This window comes from Anolis sagrei, chromosome 1 (genome assembly GCF_037176765.1).
Source record: "Anolis sagrei isolate rAnoSag1 chromosome 1, rAnoSag1.mat, whole genome shotgun sequence".
NCBI lineage: Eukaryota > Metazoa > Chordata > Lepidosauria > Squamata > Dactyloidae > Anolis > Anolis sagrei.
Window position 1 is genome coordinate 83,253,594 of NC_090021.1, and position 20,467 is coordinate 83,274,060.

General features: G+C 37.5%; 1 protein-coding gene across 1 annotated transcript in view; it reads left to right on the forward strand.

Moving 5' to 3' along the window:
- The window catches only part of ARHGAP18 (Rho GTPase activating protein 18), a 59,920-nt gene that overhangs the window by 7,342 nt on the left and 32,111 nt on the right, over positions 1-20,467 (forward strand). Inside the window, 2 exon segments of the mRNA XM_060753341.2 lie at positions 15,088-15,287; positions 17,082-17,317. Of these exon segments, the coding sequence (XP_060609324.2) occupies positions 15,088-15,287; positions 17,082-17,317 (436 nt within the window).

Here is a 20,467-nt window from a genome sequence, read left to right on the forward strand (position 1 = left end):
GAAATAAGGTTCATATGGTTGTAAGCATTTGTACCACAGACCCAGAAAAATAAAGGATGTGGAAGTAGCTGTAGCTGTGTATTCAGTGGATTTAACTTCCCTTTTGGCAAAAAGTGTAACTAAAAACCACACTGCTGAGGAGGCTTGTATTTGGCAGCAAGAACCTGACATCATTTGATGTGTGTGATATCTAAATATGCACATGTTAATGTATCTCATGACTTGAAACACACAGTTCTTGCCCACAAAAGGATAGTGAAGAGTATATTGATTGTCAATTAGTAAAGGAGACCATGCATATTTCCATTTAGATATCTGACCACATGCACAGTGAGGGGTTGGTTGTCAACTTTTCTGCATTTGCTCTCCTGCACACATTATTGTGAATATGCATTCTGGTCTTTGATGAAATACGCAGTAGAAGGAATTTCTGTTGCTGCCATTTTACCATTTAGTAAACTGGGAAACAGTGATTCCTTCCGAACCCCAAAGAAGTACTCATTTTCCAGACCCAAGTTCTGGCAGTCTTTAGGAGGAGCCTGAAGACATGGTTGTTCCAGTGTGCCTTCCCAGAATAAGGAAACTCCTAGCAATATGTCCCTAAATGCACTTTATCAATGATTTAGGATTGTCTGCACACCCCTTTCCTCTCCGAAATTCTATCCTAGTTATATATTTCACCGGGTCATGCTCAGCATTATTTTTTTAAATTTTAATTATTACATTTGGCCCAGCCATAGGTTTTTAATTATTTGTTGTGCTATTGTTAATGTTTACTGCTGTTTTTTGTTTATGAGTATTATATTGTTTTGTATTGCTGTTGTTGTTTTTGCTGATGTATTGTGGGCTCAGCCTCATGTAAGCCGCACCGAGTCCCTTGGGGAGATAGTAGCGTATTATTATTATTAAGTTCTGTAAGTCCAGCAGGAGGCACCTGCTATGCGTATATATCTGAAAATGGACAAAATATTTGGATCCATTGACCATTGTGATATATTATGGAAACATTGATGTTAGTGTTTGAGTTTATGAAAGTGAAAAATCTATATTGTAGAAAGTTTAGCAAAACAAAAGAATTTGGAGTGGCTGGAAGAAGATGATAAAAAATTAGAACTGAAATTAGAATATATTTTTTATAAGGGTAATAGAGGAAAGGGTAAAAAGAAATGGTATAAAGATTTAAACAACCCCTTTTTAAAAAATATTTTGGAGATTTGGGGAAAATATAAAAAAACCCTAATGCCAGGTATTTCTCCTATCATGCCAGTTCTAATGACAGAAAACTTTCCAGCAAATTTGAGAAAAGAACTTGAAGCAGAATTTAATGGAAGAGGTCTAATGAAAGTAAAAGACTGGGACTTGAAAATGGTAAATATGGAAAGGATAAAAGAGGAATTAAGAGACTTAGATTGGTACAAGTATTTACAATAGGGTAAATGGTCAAGTGATATAAGGAAAAAGTATAATAGAGGTAGGGAATACACAAAAATAGAAAAGATGATAACTCAAAGGGAGACTAAAGAAGAGAATATAACATTAAAAGGTACAGTAAGTGATATCTATCAACTGTTATTAAAAATGAACAGGAACAAGAATATTTAAAGGAAGTATGGGAAACAGACTTGGGGGAAAAAGTGAATAATCAGGAATGGGTAAAGATATGGAGTATGAGATTACTAAAAAATATGTCTATAAGAATCAAGGAAAATTACTATAAAACGATATGGAGGTGGTATCTAACTCCCATTAGATTAAATCAGATTGATAAAAAATACTCAAATCAGTGTTGGAGAGGTTGTCAGGAAATAGGGACGTACTTTCATATGTGGTGGTCATGTAAAATTATACAAAATTTTTGGGAAAGCATATTCAAAGAAATAAGAGCAATAATAAAAATAGAGATTAAGACTACACCAAAATTAGCTTTATTACTTATACATGACGATACAATCCCATCACAAGAGGAGAAAGAATTGGTTTCTAATTTGATAATAGCAGCTAAATTGCTAATAGCAAAATATTGGAAAGAAAAAAAAGAAATTCAATTAGAAGAATGGTATAGGGAAATCTGGAATATAGCTATTAATGATAAGTTAACCTGCAATATTAAAATTAAAAGGGGAATATGGAAACAAACAGATTTCTGGAAAATATGGGAAAAATTTATTGAGTATATTTTTAATGAGGGAAAGGGGTACAAGCCAGCAACAGAAACAATGACATTTTGGAATTGTGAAATAACATGAGTAGGTTGGTCCTGGTGAAGGGGGCACAAACTAAGGGTAAAGGGAAGAGGGGGGAAATGGTATAATACTAATTATAAAGAAATAAAACATGTATAAGTAGATAAAAGGTGTGTGGTAGAGATATACATTGTATAAGTTGTAACGGAATGATAAGAAATATGCTTAAAGATGTATTTGATTATTTTTACTGTTAGATTGTATATAATATGACAAATTCTTCTATCTAAGATGTTGTAAAAAGAGGGAAGAATGTGTGCTTATACATGTTGTTTGATAAATGTATAATAAAAAAATATTAATAATAAAAAAAAACAAAGTGCAAAATCAAGATGTTTCTATGGCCTGAATTCTTCCTAGATAGGAGAAAGTTTTCAACAGTTGTGTGTACATGCCTTTAAGTCACCTGTGGACTTGTGGTGACAATAGTTATTGAAGCAAAATTTCTCAGTATGCTACTGGCATTAACAAAGCCTATAAGATCTCTTTCCATAGCTGATTAAACAATATGCCTAAGCAATGCAGGTGATAAATCTAGCCAAGTATGCATTTGAAGATTTCTCAGAGGAAGCTTAGTCATTTGTGCCTATATAACCTTTGTGCCTATTTCACCTTTGATTACAAATCTTTCAATTTTACTTGCAGTGAAACTGCTTGCAAAGGCAAAACTGAAAGATTTGTAATTAATAAGATTAGACTTCCTTTGCAACAATGTTATGTGGCTGATAAGAGTTGCTTTTTGTTTTAATGAAGTGATTTCTGGCACTATAAGCAGATATCTTGATAGATAATTTCTTTCTTGCCATTTGCTTTAGCTGATAAGCAGAGCAATGAAGTGTGCATGCAGACTTTAAGCCCAAGAATAGTTTGAAATGCATATGGCAAATGCTTGCAGCCAACTTTGTATGGGGGATGTCAGAGGACAGATTCAGTTTGTGTCACCTAATCTGTCTCTCAAGATACAGGCAGTCCCCAAATTACAAACAAGATGGGTTCTGTAGGTTTGTTCTTAAGCTGAATTTATTTGACAGTCAGAACAGGTACTTTTTAAAGTGTAACTCTAGCCAAATTTCTTCCTTCCTTCCTTCCTTCCTTCCTTCCTTCCTCCCTCCCTCCCCCCCTCCCTCCCTCCCTCACTCTCCCCTCCCTCTCCTGAACAGGGGCACAGACAGCAAAACAAACCCCACAGGGAAGTTAACCCTGTGTGTGTGTGGTTGCACGCGTATGCTTTGGCTCATATAGGGAAGGGTTAACAACGCTGTGGGATTTGTTTTGCTATCTGTGCCCCTGTTCAGAAGATTTCACCTCACTTTTTGTCTCTGTGGTAACTGGATGTTGAAAAATGTAGCTTGCTGTGGAAACAAGGATTGGTGAGAAGGTTTCAGAGAAGACACCTTTTCCTCTTGATAACCTTTTCAGGAGTGAATTTCCCTTTCAAGGGGTAGATTTCTATCATTTCCTGTTGTCTCACCCCTGTTCTTAACTATGAGTAATTTGTAAGTCAGATGTTAATAACTCAGGGACTGCCTGTATATACTCAAGGCCCCAGCATGATTTGAGTGATTTGAGCACTAGAGGAAGGCAAAGTCAAACCTCCTCAGAATAAATTGTGCCAAAATAATATCTAGCAGAGGGTCATCGTAAGGTGGAAACTACTTGAAGACGCATAGCAATAATCAGAAATGTCTGCAAAAGGATCTTATCAGAGACTAACTGTGGGGTTGTCTACATGGACCTACTTCAATCTCTGTCAGCGTCAGTGTTGAACCAGGGTGGGGGTGGGGTTTTGGGTGGATGGCAAAGGTAGATGGGAGGTCCCCTGGTTCTTTCTGCCACAAAGCACTAATTATTTCCATTTTGTTGGTGTACAGTTGCCTTTATTTTTTGAATGGGTATGTGATGAATTGCCTACCTTTTAGGCCAGGGAAAAGCTCAGAAAGTAGGCCCAAGTATTTCAGCAGCCATTTTGTGAGATGGTACAGGGAGGCAGCCATCTTAGAGTACTAATGTCCTAGAGGGGGTGGAGCTTAGGAGCAGCCTGAAGGGAAATGTGGAGAGCCTTTGTGATTGGCTGGGAGAAAGTGGGCGGAGCTTAGTTGGAGTGCAGGAAAGAAAATTGCCTGAAAGGGTGCATTTTAAAATCTGACAGTTTAGTCAGGATCTGAGGGTTGAAGAAGAAAGTTGGGTTTGAGAGTGTTAGGAGAAGAGAAGTTAGAGTAGCCAAAATGGTCAGTTAGAGAAGATTGATAGCTATCAGGTAGAATAGCTGGAATAGAGAATAGAGAGATCCAAGGGAAAGGATTGTCTGCAGTTTTAGGAATTCTAGTCAGAGGGAAGTCTGCTAGTTTCCTGAGGGAGTGAAGAGTTGGTTTTGGAACCAAGTATTTAACTGTTTTAAAGTATCCATAAGCTTCATCTCTTTTTTGCAACCGTTACGCTAAAGTGCCTGTATTGTTGAAGTTCACACAAATAAACAACTTTGTTCTTTGCTCATCAACAACTGTCTCAGTGAGCCTCTATAAAGAAGTATTCTTAACAAGATAGGGAAACGGAGTTTCCAGATTGGTGGCAGCGACATTTTAAAGAAATCTCATTGCTATTTATCTCAGAGTTCAGAGCCCTGAGTGCCAATCCAGCACATTCCAGCCTACTCAAAAGCTCTGGTTAAACAAGAACTGTAAACTACTTTTAATTTGGGTGATTGCCAGTTTCCACACTAAGGTTACCTCAGAATAAGGTGTTTGGGGAAAAAGTTGTCTACAGCCTCCAAGTATTTAGGCCATTTTAAATAATAAATCTATTACATTTGGTGATACAATGGTGGGATCTCCAAACTAATGGTGATCCTCTTCACGTAATAGATTCCCCTCTCTTTTCACAGGGTACATAATTACACTTTGATATTAGTACAGCTACCTATACCAACATTTTAATACTAGTCATTTCACTTCACTTAATAGGATGATCAAAGTCTTGTTGACACATATGTATTGTGTGTGTGTGTGTATTCATATATTCCCATGCTTGAAGAGGGGGAAAACTGAACAGTAACTGCTGTATGATGAGAAACAATGTAAAGTATAGCATGGTTATCTCAGATCTGTCCTTTAATACTGAACCGAGCTCGCACAGGAGAAATGTGTAGTGTTTGGTAACTCACTTTTTATGGCCTCAGTTAGTAGACTTAGCTTGTTCCATCCACCTAATTTACTTCCACACTTGAGAATTCAAAGACATTTCCAAGAGACTTTGCATTTCATCATAGTAGCCTGTAGGTTCAAACTATTGGGGGGCAAATAGAGTTTTCAGAGAACAGGCTTTGTAACTTCAAAACTATTGTCTCTGTTTTGTTTTTTTTTTTCCTTCCATTTATCTTATGGCATTGAAAGAAGCCCACTTCTGTCTAAATACTCTTTGTACAAGACCCCAAGTAAAATGCAGATACCAGAGCTATACCATTTTTCCCACTTTATTTCCCTGCATGCCATTTTACTATCTCAACCAGATAAAGTAGCCGGTGAGGCTTCAAAGGGCACTGTGACGTATTATATGCCTTTTGAGTGGTCCAATAAAAGATAAATTTTGAATCATAAGTATTACCTCATGACTGATGCAAAGGAATCTTGTAAACCAGTGGTTCTCAACCTGTGGGTCCCCAGGTGTTTTGGCTCACAACTCCCAGAAATCCAGACAGTTTATCAGCTGTTGGGATTTCTGGGAGTTGAAGGCCAAAACATCTGGGGACCCACAGGTTGAGAACCACTGTTGTAAACCCTTTCATGATGTGAAGCATAATGAAGTATATATAGGTCTATGAAAGCTTATGTTTGGTTGCATGTCTTTGTTGCATATAAGTCATAAGGTAGAATTCAATAACGCCAACCTGTTAGTTTGGAATATCAATATGCAAAGATATCTTGTAGCACTTTCAAGACTAACTGAGAGAAAGAAGTTAATTATTTCTGTCAGTTTTAAAGCTGCTACAAGTAATCTTTGCATACTGATACTCCAAACCAGGGATCCTCAAACTTTTTAAACAGAGGGCCAGGTCACAGTCCCTCAAACTTCTGGAGGGTCGGGTTATAATTTGGAAAAAAAAAGAAGAATGAATTCCTATGCACACTGCATATATCTTATTTGAAGTGCAAAAACCCACTTAAAAACAATACAATAATTAAAATGAATAATTTTAACAAATATAAACTTATTAGTATTTAAATGGGAAGTGTGCACCTGCTTTTGCCTGATGATAGGATTGTTGTTGTTGTGTGCTTTCAAGTAATTTCAGACTTAAGTTGACCCTGAGTAAATTACCTCGGAGGGCTGTATCCGGCCCTCGGGCCTTAGTTTTTGAAGACCCCTGCCCCAAACTAACAGGGCAGTGTTTTTGAATTCTACCTTATGATTGATATGCAACAAAGACATGGATCCAAATTTATTGTTTTTCTTTCTCCTTCCCAACTCATTTCCCTTTTTTTGTCACATCATGTGGATCCATATTGGGAAACATGCAGCCCTCTCCATTTTGGTAGATTGTGACTCCTATCATTCCTTACTGAGAGAAATACTAAAAAGCTGCATGAGCATTGCAGTCCAAGAGCACTCAGATTCCCCCTGCCCTATGTTTTTATGACAGAGATTTTCTTATTGGTATTTGTAAACTGATCTGGGAGTTTTTGCCACCTGAAGAGGAAGGTAAACAGCATCAGATAAAGAAACAAATTCCTTTGACTATGTTTCTCTTATGCTCATTTTAAATATATACACATTTCTTAAACTGCAGATGACACCAGTGATTTTTGTGCCCATGTCTGTAGCTTTAATAGTGAGAATATTTTTAATTGTTATCATTGTTTTATCAGTATTTCGTTCATGGAACAAATTCAGCTGGAGAAGCAAGGTAGAAGAGACAATTATTTATTACTGTAGCTATGTAAATATGCATAGTCTCTGTCCATCTCATTTTAAAAGTGCAATAACATATTATGTTTGCATATGCAACTAGCACACCTAATTTGCAAGAAGACATGCAAATCTGGTGCCCACAACCCAGAAGATGCAAAATCATGTGCTGTGTTTTCTGCACATTACTGTTCTTGAGCTTTTCTTCATTCCAACCAAGTCAATGCTGGGATTCAGAAAGAGAGAAATGTCAGAAAGATATATGGCATTTTATCTCCAGGTGTATATGAGTTACGAATTTGACAGTAAATATTAGAAAACAGTGGAGTTTTAAAAATCTGTAGAACGACTATCTGCATGTTCCCTTTTGCATTTAGACTATCCCATTATAGCAGCAGTGATGAATGTATGGACATAAAGATGTTGTTGGAACACAAACCCCATCATCCCTGACCTTTGATCATGATGATTAGGGTTGCTGGTTGGAGGGCCAAAACATTTGAAATCCAATTCTCATGTGTGTGGTCGAAGAAATACCCATGAAAGTTCTTAAAGATAAAGTCACAACATTAAATACAGGAATACCTCAGCTAATGAAGATGTGCTCTTGGACATTAGTTCTTCTTTAACAGAAAATTTATTACCAAAGGCAGAAAAAACACGGAGGCAATAATGATAGGGTTCTGTTTCACAAAATGCTATTCCCTCTTGTGCTGTTAACACTCTGCTGGGAATTCAAGGAAGTCCTATAAGAAAAGAATGTTTGCTATTGTGTCATTCAGTAGTCCTCATATGGCTCACTTCTGTCCAATAGTTCACTAGAAAATGGTTGTGAAGTTGGAGCATTGCTGAAATGCCAGAATTGTGTCCTATTCAGTCAATGCAAAATGTGTGACTGTCAGCAAAAAAAAAGTGGCTATGCTTCTAGTGTTCCTCCTTTGTTTGGTACAGTAGAATTTACTCATTCCTTGACATCATGACATTCCATTTATGCTTGTCCTGACCAGCAGCAGCCAGTCATGTGAGGTGAGTACAAAGGCAAAGTTGTATATTTTGGTAGCAGAAGAGAAATATCTACTAGTCAGCATGAAGGAGAGGTAGTTGTGTGGCATCTGTTTGTTGCAGCTTTATTTTGAATGGTTCTTCCTGGTTGAACCCTGAGAAGTAGGAATTTGTTTTTAATTAATAATTCTATGTATAGTTTAATTATATCTTAGACATGTTTTTATATATTTACTTTCTTCTTTATAAGTGCATTTGACCCTCTATATCTATGGGTTGTGCATCCATGGAAGCAGCCAACTACATCTCCAAAATATTAGATGTAGTTGGAAAAAATAAATTTCAAAAAGAAAACTTTTATTTTACTACACACAGAGTTATAGGCATGACTATTTTAGTCTCCTGCCATTTCACAAAGCTTCAAGCTCTCTCTGGCACTTATTTGAGTCATTCCTCATTTTATATAAGGGATACCAGTAAGGTATTGAATATAATGGGATTTGAGCATCCATGGATGCTGTTATCCATAGAAGACCTGGAACCAAACCCCTGCCTATCCCAAGGGCCCACTGTACTTGTTTTAATTTGTGTAATCAGCATTAAATACAAATTTGGGAAGAAAGGCAGGATACAAATGGAATTTTATTCTTCAACTTCATCCATGAACAGAACAACATTCAAAATCCTCCAGCTAGAAGGATCTTGTTGGCTAGGTGATTGTGAGAGTGGTTGTCTCCAAATGGAACTTTTTCAGTATCTGTGCATATGCAGGATTGGATCTCACTTTTCAATGTAACATTTGCATAGGCTGTAAGATAATTTTACTATGAGCCAGAGAAGAGTTCAATCTGATCCTAATGCTGTAAAGTTCCTGGTCTAGGATTTTAGATGCCAAAAAAAGTGATGAGTACCTGGTCTTTATGGGAACAAGGACAAATTTACATCATGTATCATGTAACCCAGTAGCCGAATTTAGATATGGCTTACTCTGATTTGCATGAAAGATAGTCTGTAGTGCAGTGGCTCTCAACCCATGTGTCCCCAGGTGTTTTGGACTACAATTCCCAGAAATCCCAGCCAGTTGTTAGGATTTCTGGAAGTTGATGGCCAAAACATCTGGGGACCCACAGGTTGAGAACCAGTGCTGTAGAGGGAACCAAATACATTGGTGTGATCTTCACTATTATTTATTTATTTATTTATTTATTTACCTTACTTATATACCGCTGTTCTCAGCCCGAAGGCGACTCACAGCGGTTCACAACAAATACGAACAGCAAAAATTCAGTGCTACAGTATAGAAACAGTTAACAACCTAACACATTACACAATTAATAAACAGTTACCCATTCACTGTCGTCTCGTCATCAAAAACATGTTCCAGATTCGTCATCCATTGCTCCATTCCAGTGTTCATTAACCAATCATTGCACTAATTATTGGAACGCCTGCTCAAACAGCCAGGTCTTCACTTTTTTGTGGAATACCATTAGAGATGGTGCTAGTCTAATGTCCGTAGGAAGGGCGTTCCACAGCCGAGGAGCCACCACCGAGAAGGCCCTATCTCTCGTCCCCGCCAGCCGAGCTTGAGAAGCAGGCAGGATCGAGAGCAGGGTCTCCCTGGAAGATCTCAAAGTCCTGGTGGGTTCATAGGCAGAGATGCGGTCGGATAGGTAGCTTGGGCCCGAACTGTTTAGGTCTTTAAAGGCCAACGCCAGCACTTTGAATTCAGCCCGGTAGCAGATCGGTAGCCAGTGGAGTTGGCGCAACAGGGGGGTTGTATGCTCCCTGCGCTCCGCTCCTGTTAAAATCATGGCTGCCGAGCGTTGGACTAGTTGGAGCTTCCGAGCTGTCTTCAAAGGCAACCCCATGTAGAGAGCGTTGCAGTAGTCTAAACGGGATGTAACCAGAGCGTGGACTACCGTGGCCAAGTCAGACTTCCCAAGGTACGGGCGCAGCTGGCGCACAAGCTTTAGCTGTGCAAATGCTCCCCTGGTCACCGCCGAAACCTGGGGTTCCAGGCTCAGCGATGAGTCCAGGGTCACACCCAAGCTGCAAACCTGCGTCTTCAGGGGGAGTGTGGCCCCATCCAACACAGGCTGTAACCCTATGCCCTGTTCGGCCTTGCGACTGACCAGGAGTACCTCTGTCTTGTCTGGATTCAATTTCAATTTGTTCGCCCTCATCCAGACCGTCACAGCGGCCAAGCACCGGTTCAGGACCTGGACAGCCTCCTTAGTAGCAGGTGGAAAGGAGTGACAGAGTTGGACATCATCTGCGTACAGATGACACCATACCCCGAAACTCCGGATGATCTCCCCCAGTGGCTTCATGTAGATGTTAAACAACATGGGAGACAATATTGAGCCCTGAGGAACCCCACAAGACAAAGGTTGTGGGGTTGAACAGGTGTCCCCCAACAACACCTTCTGAGATCGACCCTCTAGGAATGACCGGAGCCACTGCAAAACAGTACCTCCAAGATCCATCCCCGCGAGGTGTCCCAGAAGGATACCATGGTCGGCGGTATCGAAGGCCGCTGAGAGGTCCAGCAGCACCAACAGGGACACATTCCCCCTGTTGAGCTCCCGGCGCAGATCATCCACTAAGGCGACCAAGGCTGTCTTGGTACCATGTCCCGGCCTAAAGCCAGACTGTGCCGGGTCTAGATAATCCGTACCTACCAAGAATACCTGGAGTTGTGAGGCCACTAACTCACTAACTTCACTAACCTGGTACATTAGATTATAACTTCCACCATCCCTGGTTGGACTACATTCACCATCACACCATATTGACTTAGATGATATCCTTTGGCTAAACACTATAATAAGCTTTTTTTAATGATTTAGGAATAGATTAAAAATGTTTCTAATATGGTATTGAAATATTACATTTGTAAGTAGCTCAGGGAGGATGAGGAATAACTGGTTTTTATCTACAATGCTCTTTTATAAGCTATTCTTTTCATTGGAATTCATTTCAGCATGCTTCTAAAGGTTATGCCAGAGATAACATAGTAATAGTTCTGAGAGGGAAAAGATCTTTTGTAGTGAATGGAGCCTTTGGAAAATAGCTTTACATTCCTCTTTTGTGTGAGTAGTTAAATGGTATGTGAAAGGTAGTCATTCGTTCCAACAGCTCCAGTGTGAACTGTGTATAAACCCATTTAGACACAATGATTGCATAGCAGCCTGTTGTTTCTGTAATACTGGACTTAGGCCTCAAAAGGGGAAGGGAAGAAATACAACTTCTTATCATGATTGAAGCAAACAGTTAAGACTCTGCGAAAGGTTATGTTTATCTTGCAACAATGCAAGAGCTAATTACTAAAGAAAAGCTTCAGAATATATATGCACATGCCTCATTCTTGACAGGAATCGGCCTTGGGTGCAAATAGTTTTTATGATAACTTGCCTTGAAACCGATGTCTTTGGGTCAATCTGTGGATGGAGAAGCATTTGAATGATATCATTGGAAAGAAAATATATAGTACGTTCCTTGATGTTCACCATATTCTTGTCAGTCAAGCAGGTAGCTGAATGCTTTCCAGTTTCCTTTGTGTCCACTAAATTATTTTCAGCAGGTGGAATAGTTTTTGAGTGATATCATGGATAGGAAAACATGAAACCCACTCCTTGGCATTCACTTCAGCCTTCATGAGGTGTTAGCTGAAAGTTATTATAGTGTATAGCTTGCCGAGCATTTCATTTACCAAGCCTCTACAAGGAAGGTTAAGATGAATCTCTTCTTGCCCTTTTCCAATTGGCCAATGTTTTTTTGGTGAACATGCTGCAAGGATTTTTAATATTGCACTGTTTTGCTATTTTTTGTCTATTAATGGATCTGTTTGAAATTATTTTCATTCTATAGCCTTTTAATAATATTTTTCAATGTGTTTTACTTCTATCTTTATAAGTGTTTAAATTTTGTATGCTGTCTTGAGTCCTGGCATTAAGGAAAGGGAAAATTATAAATGAATAGTTTTTTTTAAAGATAATGAAAGGTAAAAGTTTGGTATCCCTTGTCTGAAATGCTTAGAACCATATGTTTTTTCATATTGTGGATTTTTTTTGGATTTTGGATATTTGCATTCACTCAATGAAATATCTTGAAAATGGGACCAAAGTCTAAACAAGAAGGACATGTTTGTTTCATATGAGCTTTATACATATAGATAAAAGGAACAACTACATTCACTGTCAATCTTTAAGTAATTGCAAATGTATTTTTCACTAATGATAGAATTCCAAGGAGTTAGATATTTGGGGTGTGGTATTTTAAAAATAGATTAGCAAATACATCTCATTCATATATATGTGTGTGTGTGTGTAGGTGAAGGAATTGTCAGATTTTGACAGTATAATTGATGGCAGATTTATATATTTTCAGTGGCAGCTACTGTCTCTGATGCCAGTAATGTGATGAATGTATTCTCGACATGAATGCAGCTATCTAAGCTGCCAAATATATCCCCAAAACAGGTTCAGTACCTCAGATAATACCTTTAAAGCCTGGACTAAAATCCAGAGTGAATTCATCACCCACTGGCACTTAAGCCACCAGCAGCTACTGTATATGGGTAGCTGAATGGAGTTCAGAGTATTTCTTCCTCGGTGCTCAGACAGCAAAGGGCAGCTACTGCAATAGACTATAGGACTGTACTGTGTGTAGATGTATTGTTTCTTCTGAAGAATGCTATAATATAAATGAAGGCTACAACATGTACCTAATAGGGGTGTGCATGGTATTGTTTTTCTAAACGGGATCTAGGAAATTAAAACAGAATCTTTGGAAACTGAATCCCCAGATATGGAATGGGCATTGGTGCTTGGTTTGACTCTGTCAAGCTGATCTACATATATGAGGGTGAGCTCCTCCATTTTTCTGTGACGTCCTGGCTTCTGAGAGAGAAAGATCGTGTGCTAGCTAGCTAGCTAGTGTTTTATCTCAGTACCGTCGCTGCTTAGGATTGCTTTTAGGATTCCAATATTTTGCCTGGGCAATTTTATTAAATTTTATTAGTTTAATATATTTCAGTCCTTATTTTTACTATTTTGCTAGGGAAGTGAGGTGGGCATTTGTTTGGGGGGGGGGGGCTGTGAAAGGGCATTTTTGGGGTGTTCGGTTAAATATTTCTTTACCTTAGGGGGTTGGTGAAGGGATGGGATAACCTTGACTCCCTTGAGTCTCCTCAGGGAGAATTCAATCTCTCCCCAACCCTATCTATCTTCTTGCTTCTGTACTCTGTCCTGCACCTTTCTTCTCCCCTCAAAAATTATTTTTTTAAAACAAAAAAAGCCTTTTCTTGTTTTTGTTCACCTTTTTGAATGACTCATTTATTTCCCTCCCCTGCCTTACCTTCTGGCCTGTGTGTACTCCTGCCTCAGTTCACCTGGCTTGACAACCATGTAAAAATGCAAAAGCTTAAAAACAGTATTTGTTTTTATTAGTAAAAAAAACTTTTAAAACTTCTTATAAATTGGGGGATGTGTGAAAGTTGGTAGAAAAGATGCCCTGCTGCTGATAAAATAGAGTTTTAAAATAATATAGGGAAACAGAAATTCGGGACATAAAGATCCAGCATGAATATTCCAGAGAATAAAAGCAGATGACTAACAATTATAGAGTGCATACACTGGTTTGGTTTTACTTTACAAATGTGCAGCCTATTTTTGGATGAATTATATTTCCTAGACCATAATAATCAAAGGAATCATCATTCTTATCTAAGTTGACTTTCAATTCAATAGCCTTCATTCAATATGTTACTATGGGAGTACACTGCTTTGCCAGGACAAGACTTGGAGATGCCCACAGATTCTCCTGATGTTGATTTCTAAAAGATAGAGCATGATCTGTATATTGATATTTTTAGAAAATCATTCTTAGACATGATAGACATTAAACAATGTAGAGGCAAGTGCTGGGTTAGAAATGAACCCTCTGAGATCACAAATCAAGGTACTGTGTGGCCAGAGAGTATTGGCTAGATAAATTAGAGTGGAGGAATTGCCAACAAGACCTCTCTTACAATGGCTCTCAGTCGTACTGATATATCCAAGATAATCACAAGAGTCAAACTCCCATTGCGTTTCTCTCATGCAACAGTAACACAGGTGACCAAGACAATTCCTAAAACCCAGCTGAGACAGATTCAGGAACCTGTTTCATTCATGATCACTTTCATAAGTAAACTTTTAATTCTTGCTCATGTTCACAACACAAGAAGGAACAGGTTCATTAATATTCTCCCAACTGTACAGAAACAAGAAGTTTTCTATTCAGTTCTTGATTCCTATTTATACATTTCTATTTGCAAAGACATTGAGTTTCCTGCACTGAAATCAGTATTTTCTGAGCAAAAAAAAAGAAAAGAAAAAAAAGAGGCTTCAGTCCAGTATCCACCATGATCTTTGAATGTATTCCCTACAATATGAAGTTCATACTGTAAAGAAACCTACATTATTTAGTGGGAACTGAAAAAAGGTTAGGCCTTGGTTGGAATAGTTGGGGACAATAATTAACTTACTATCTTCATTATTTTTGAACTTATTTTGCTGTTTTTAACACAAGTTATCCTAGGAGAGTTTCTCCATATTTGGAGTGTTTATCTCAAAGTACACTCACAAAGTGCTAGATGATTCAAGTGGCTGTTGTCTTAGCCTGGGAAAAGTTCTCTCTTCACAGATAGTTATGTGACCCTGAAAGTTGATGAAATGAGTTGGAATGCTTTTGAGAACAGAGAATTAAAGATTTCCTCTCCCTGCTTTCCTTCACACTGTAATCTCATGAAATGTTTAGTGCTGCTCAAATGTTGAGAAAAAAATGATAAAAACGTTCGTTGAATGACTTGGGTTATAACTTTTTATGTATTTTGTATTGCTACGATCCCTGCTGCATTTTAACATGTCTTTCTTCTGGTATTTACATTTTCTAGCCGCAGATCTGGCCAATATACGATGAACCATGACAACTCCAAGAAGCCCTCAGGGAAGCCTCCCTACAATCGTTCAGGTTCTCAAGATTCGCTGGATGAATTATCCATGGATGACTATTGGAAGGAACTTGAAAACATCAATGAAGCCAGAGACAATGATCATGAGGAACAGCAAGTTGTTGTTGTCAAAGAACCTGATGGTAATCGAAATAACGTTTACTAAAATTATTTCTCTGACATAAGGTTCAACAGCTCAACTTTGCACTTTTTAATCATATGCTAACTTTATTATTATGTAGAAGGGAAGACATTTCAAAAGATCCCCTCAACACACACACATTGGCAAGATTCTAAAAGTTCTTGGACTGATGATGAAAATTGCATTTTGACGAAAAATCTGTCTGCATAAAAAAGTTGGATTAAAGAAGGATAGAAGTACTGAAGAAGTATAGAACAGGAAAGTAATTGTAAAAGCTTTGTATGTTACCTCCTACTATGAGGGAATTTGTTCTCCATTCATATTTGGCAGGAATGTTTGGATGAACAGCTAGATCCAAAGTTCCTTGCCAATTTTTGTATCTCACATTCCCTCTCACTACTGGCACTGAGAAAGCTGATCCTCCTTGCACTCTAAGCACAAACTCTTGTTTTTCTACTGTGTCATTCTGGCTGATGTGATGAGGTTTGACTATACATAGTTGTTCTCCAGTGACCCTCTGAGACAACATTTCCTGTACATTTATTTCCACTGTTTGTTCAGAATCCCCACTTAGTCCCAAATCTAATGACAGATCACCTTGCTGGTACAATACAAACAGCCATTTGCCGTAAAATTACATTTTAGCCTAGATCAAACTAAACTGATTAAGGGTTGTATTAACAAAATAATTGCTAACAATTTATGTTTGGGAGGGATTGAGAGAGAGAGAGAGAGAAAGAAAGGAAGGAAGGGAAAAGGGAGAAATAGAGAAAGGTATAGAACTATCAAAAGCAGAATATTAATCAATTCAAGGTGTCAATCACATATATTATTGACTGTGAGGGAATACTGGTGCAGGGAGTTCTTATCTAAATGTAAAAACCCAAATATAGAAAGGAATCATAAAAAATCTGCAAGAAAGGAGAAACAATGGCATCTTTTAATGATTTCAGCTACAAAGGCAAATAGGTTCCTGCAGAGCAAAGATTTTGGGTGAAGGCAAAGGCAAGTGAATGATCATACTTCCTGCTATATCTAATGCCAACATGTTATTGTTATTACGCAGCAAGATTCTGTTTGCTATGGGAGAGGTTCAAGAGACTGCTATGAAATACAATATGACTCCTCTATCTGCAGGTGATACATTCTTAAACTTACTGTGAAAATAGGACACCATTAATATTAACAAAGCCTATTGAAATGAACAACTGTAAGTTATCATATGGCCATGCTGGAAGAAATAGATTTTTTTAGAAATTTACCAGCATGATTCTACATTAACCTTCAGCTATAGTGTTGCCTGAAGGACCTAGAAAATTCATAGAAGATGTAATGTGTAAGATGCAGTCAGGTGTAACCATGGTTACCTGTCCTGCAGGTATGGGAGTCATACTGTATACTAAAATGAAGACCAATTAATTCCACTAGCCTCATAATTGCCTGGAGTTGAGACAGATATTTTCCAAAGCTTATTTAAGTTTGAGGTGATATCCTTTCATAAATGAGAAAATACAACTTGGGACATAACTGAGATTATGGCCAAACTCTTCCACCAGAAATTTGAGAGTAAATTGAAAAACTTGGCTGTATCTAATTTGAATAATCCGTTATGACCCATTTGCTTTCTGATATGACATCAACATATAGGAGGGTGTACCCTGAAAGGCAGCTTATAAATCTTTTACAATACAGTAGTAGAAATGATATTTTATGTCTTTAGCAGAGTGTGTAGTAGGCACACCTAACATCAACTGTATCTGACATATATGTTCTTATTTCTCTTTTTCTGGCTCAGAGGGAGAATTGGAGGAAGAGTGGCTAAAAGAAGCAGGTTTGTCAAACCTCTTTGGAGAAGCTTCTGTGGACTCTCAAGAAAGTATGGTGGTTTTGGCTACTTTGACCCGAACCCAGGCAGCAGCAGTTCAGAAACGAGTGGATACTGTCACACAGACCATGAGGAAGAAAAACAAGCAGTACCAAGTCCCTGATGTGAGAGATATCTTCAAGCAGCAAAATGAGTCAAAAGAAAAAGTAAGCTGCTGGTTTGCTTTTGCTTTTAAAAACTCTATATTCTAAAATAGGCTACAACGCAAATAAAATATACTCTCTTACCCATAAGAAAGAATCTAAACTGTGGATATTTCCAAAAATCTCTTATATGGTACTATAAGAATACTGAAATAACACATTTTTTTCAGTTTGTCTAGGATAAAGATAAGAAATTTCTGCTGAGGTGATAGGGAATCCATACAGGTGTTATAATGGTTTGCAGCATTTCCATGAAGCAGGAATTTATTTATTTATTTAAAACATTTATATTCCACCCTTCTCAGGGCGGAGCACAGCATATCTATGGGAAACATTCAATTTCGGAATATAAAATAAACTATAAATATACATGAACACTAGAATAATATTGTCTCCACTTTAAAGCAGTTGTTTAAAACCATATCAGATCAAACATACTAGATCCGATCAGCAAGTTTCCTATTGTTCACAAAGTGAAACAGCCTTTTCAGGCAGCAGATTCATAGATCATAAAGCACATTTTAAACTGTAGATTTCTTTGTCACTGTTTGAAAAAGAGTTTTAATGCTCTTTTTGTTTTATTTTTCATTTTACTCTTGTTTTTATATCTTTCAAGTTAAAAGTTAGCAATATTGTGATGTTAAAAATCAGAAACATGCTAAAATAAAATATTTCTCAACATCAAAGACATCAGTAGAGATAACTTATCACTAACTTGTGGTCTGAATAATAATAATAATCTTTATTTGTATCCCACCCCATCTCCCCAGAAGGACTCGGAGAGGCTTACAACATAAATAAATACAATAAATAATATATGCAAGATAAAATAAAACAGTTAATAACATGATAGTCAATATAAAAGAGAAAACAAACAAATTAAACAATAAGCAGTATAAAAAATTAGTTAAAACACAGTGGTTCTTATAAATTAAATAAAAGCCAAAATACCCGAGTAAAAGTATATCCACAAAACAAAGACCTCATCCACATTAAGGGGATATTAACTAATCATTGTTAAATACACTTCTGGTCTGAATTCAAGGAACTGATGATAGCATTTCAAACAGTTAATGGCTTGGAACCTCAATATTAGAAGGGTAATCGCTTTCTATAGAGATTTCCCCAAGAACTGAGGGAAATAAGAGGGGGCAGTACACCGTAGGGAAATGTGGAAGAGGACATTTGAGTTAAATGTAAAGTCCCAGTTTAATGGTTTCATGAAATTAAAATGTTGTTTTTTTCTATTAAAGACTTGCAGTCTAATGGTTTTATCCACTTTGCACTTGTGCACAGTATTCAACACTTGAATTTGTTTTAAATGGTTATATTTTAAATTTAATGTTTTAAATTATATTGTGGAACATGTTAAAATGAATTATTATATTATGTTTCAGTTAATTCCCACTGTTTAAAAATCATATGCTACTCTGAAATATTTTGATATGAGGTGTGATATAAATAAAAGAGAAAACTGTTGAGTTTTGAGGGACTTTTCTCTCTTTGTTGAGGTTATCTTTATTTACATATTATATGAGCCATAAACTGGAATAGCAGATATTTTGTTGAATTAGTTGAGCCCAAATATTATGTACCAGTAATGTCCAAAGAGAGATTAAACATAAGTATAAATGTGTGGGTTGAAGGCATTGATCATAACCATGACAATGCAGTTTCCAAAAGCAACTTAGTGTTACATTTTTTTGGTGTAAGAAGCGACTTGACAAACTGCAAGTCACTTCTGATGTGAGAGATTTGACTGTCTGCAAGGATGTTGCCCAGGGGGCGCCCAGATGTTTGATGTTTTACCATCCTTGTGAGGGGTTTCTCTCATGTCCCTGCATGGGGAACTGGAACTAACAAAGGGAGTTAAACCCTTTAGTTACACTAAAGAAAGGGGAATATCTCTAGCATAGACCGTCTCTATTCAGCATTCCCTACATATCTGCGGGGAATACATTCCAAAATTCATCTGAAACAAGTCATAGCGAAACACTTGAATAACTATTGAAGGGGCAAGACATACAATAAAGCAAAAAGGCATATGGAACAAAGAAGTTTCTAAAGCTTCAAATAATTACAGATAAGATCAGTCTGCAAATGTGTTTCCACTATCACAGCTGTGTTTCGTGTTTAAACTGTGCTCTTTGAACTCCTGTGGGTAGCAAATTCCACAAAAGAAGCCAGCACTCTATACATAAGGGCTTCATTCATCTGTGTTCTGACCCTGGTGTATTCATGTTTTACCCTATCCCATTTAGGCCTTGAAAAAAAAATATGAGTCAACAGAGAAGGATTGCTAATGTACTGAATTTTTTTTAAAAGGATTCCACTCTACTGGCATATGTAGATTGACTAGAGAATCAAGGACAAGGAGGAGTTGCTTTTGCGTAATGAATTTGACCTTGGATTAATGTGTACACTTCATTTACATTAGGGAAGCCAATTCATGTATTCCCAGAAGTTTGTAATTGTAAGAAATGACTATTTTTTGTCAGAAATGATCTGAATTAATTGTGCCCAACTGGAAAAAAACAAAACCATGACACAAAAGTGATTCCAAACTAAGGGAGGTGGGCTGAACTTTTGCTTTGTAAGTGAGCTGCAGTGTTTGGCAAAGTTGGTCTGGGAAAACTAAGGGCAAAAGGAAACATTTCTGCAAATCCAGCTTGGTCTTTGGGGCAAGACTTAGTTTTCCTAGAGTAGCTCCTAAAGGAAGGGTCAGCAGTGATCTGTAACCCAGATTTTGACCCAAACTGGATGAGAATGTACAACTTCTAGTGGTTCTTTCTCTTTTTGTGTTGAATACTTCTGAAACTCCAAAGCTTGTTTCTGAGTCTGAGTGCTGCAGAATTCACTGGCATTTTTAGTAATGGCAACTAAAAAGACCAGTGCAGTGTGGATTTGAATGTTGCTCTTCCCAGAGGAAATCTACAAATGGCAAACCTCCTAGCAAGTTCTGAACTGTTTCCCCCCTTTTGCATGAAGGTTTATACCATGGCTGGTTTAGATTAAGATTAATATTTGTGTTAGATAATGCTCTACTTAAATATTAGGACACTTTCAAATCTCTGTGCAAGAGCAGTGTCTCAAGGTTAATAAAATTCAAGAGTGGGAAGAAATAGAAATTTATCAAGAATATTTATTAGTTTC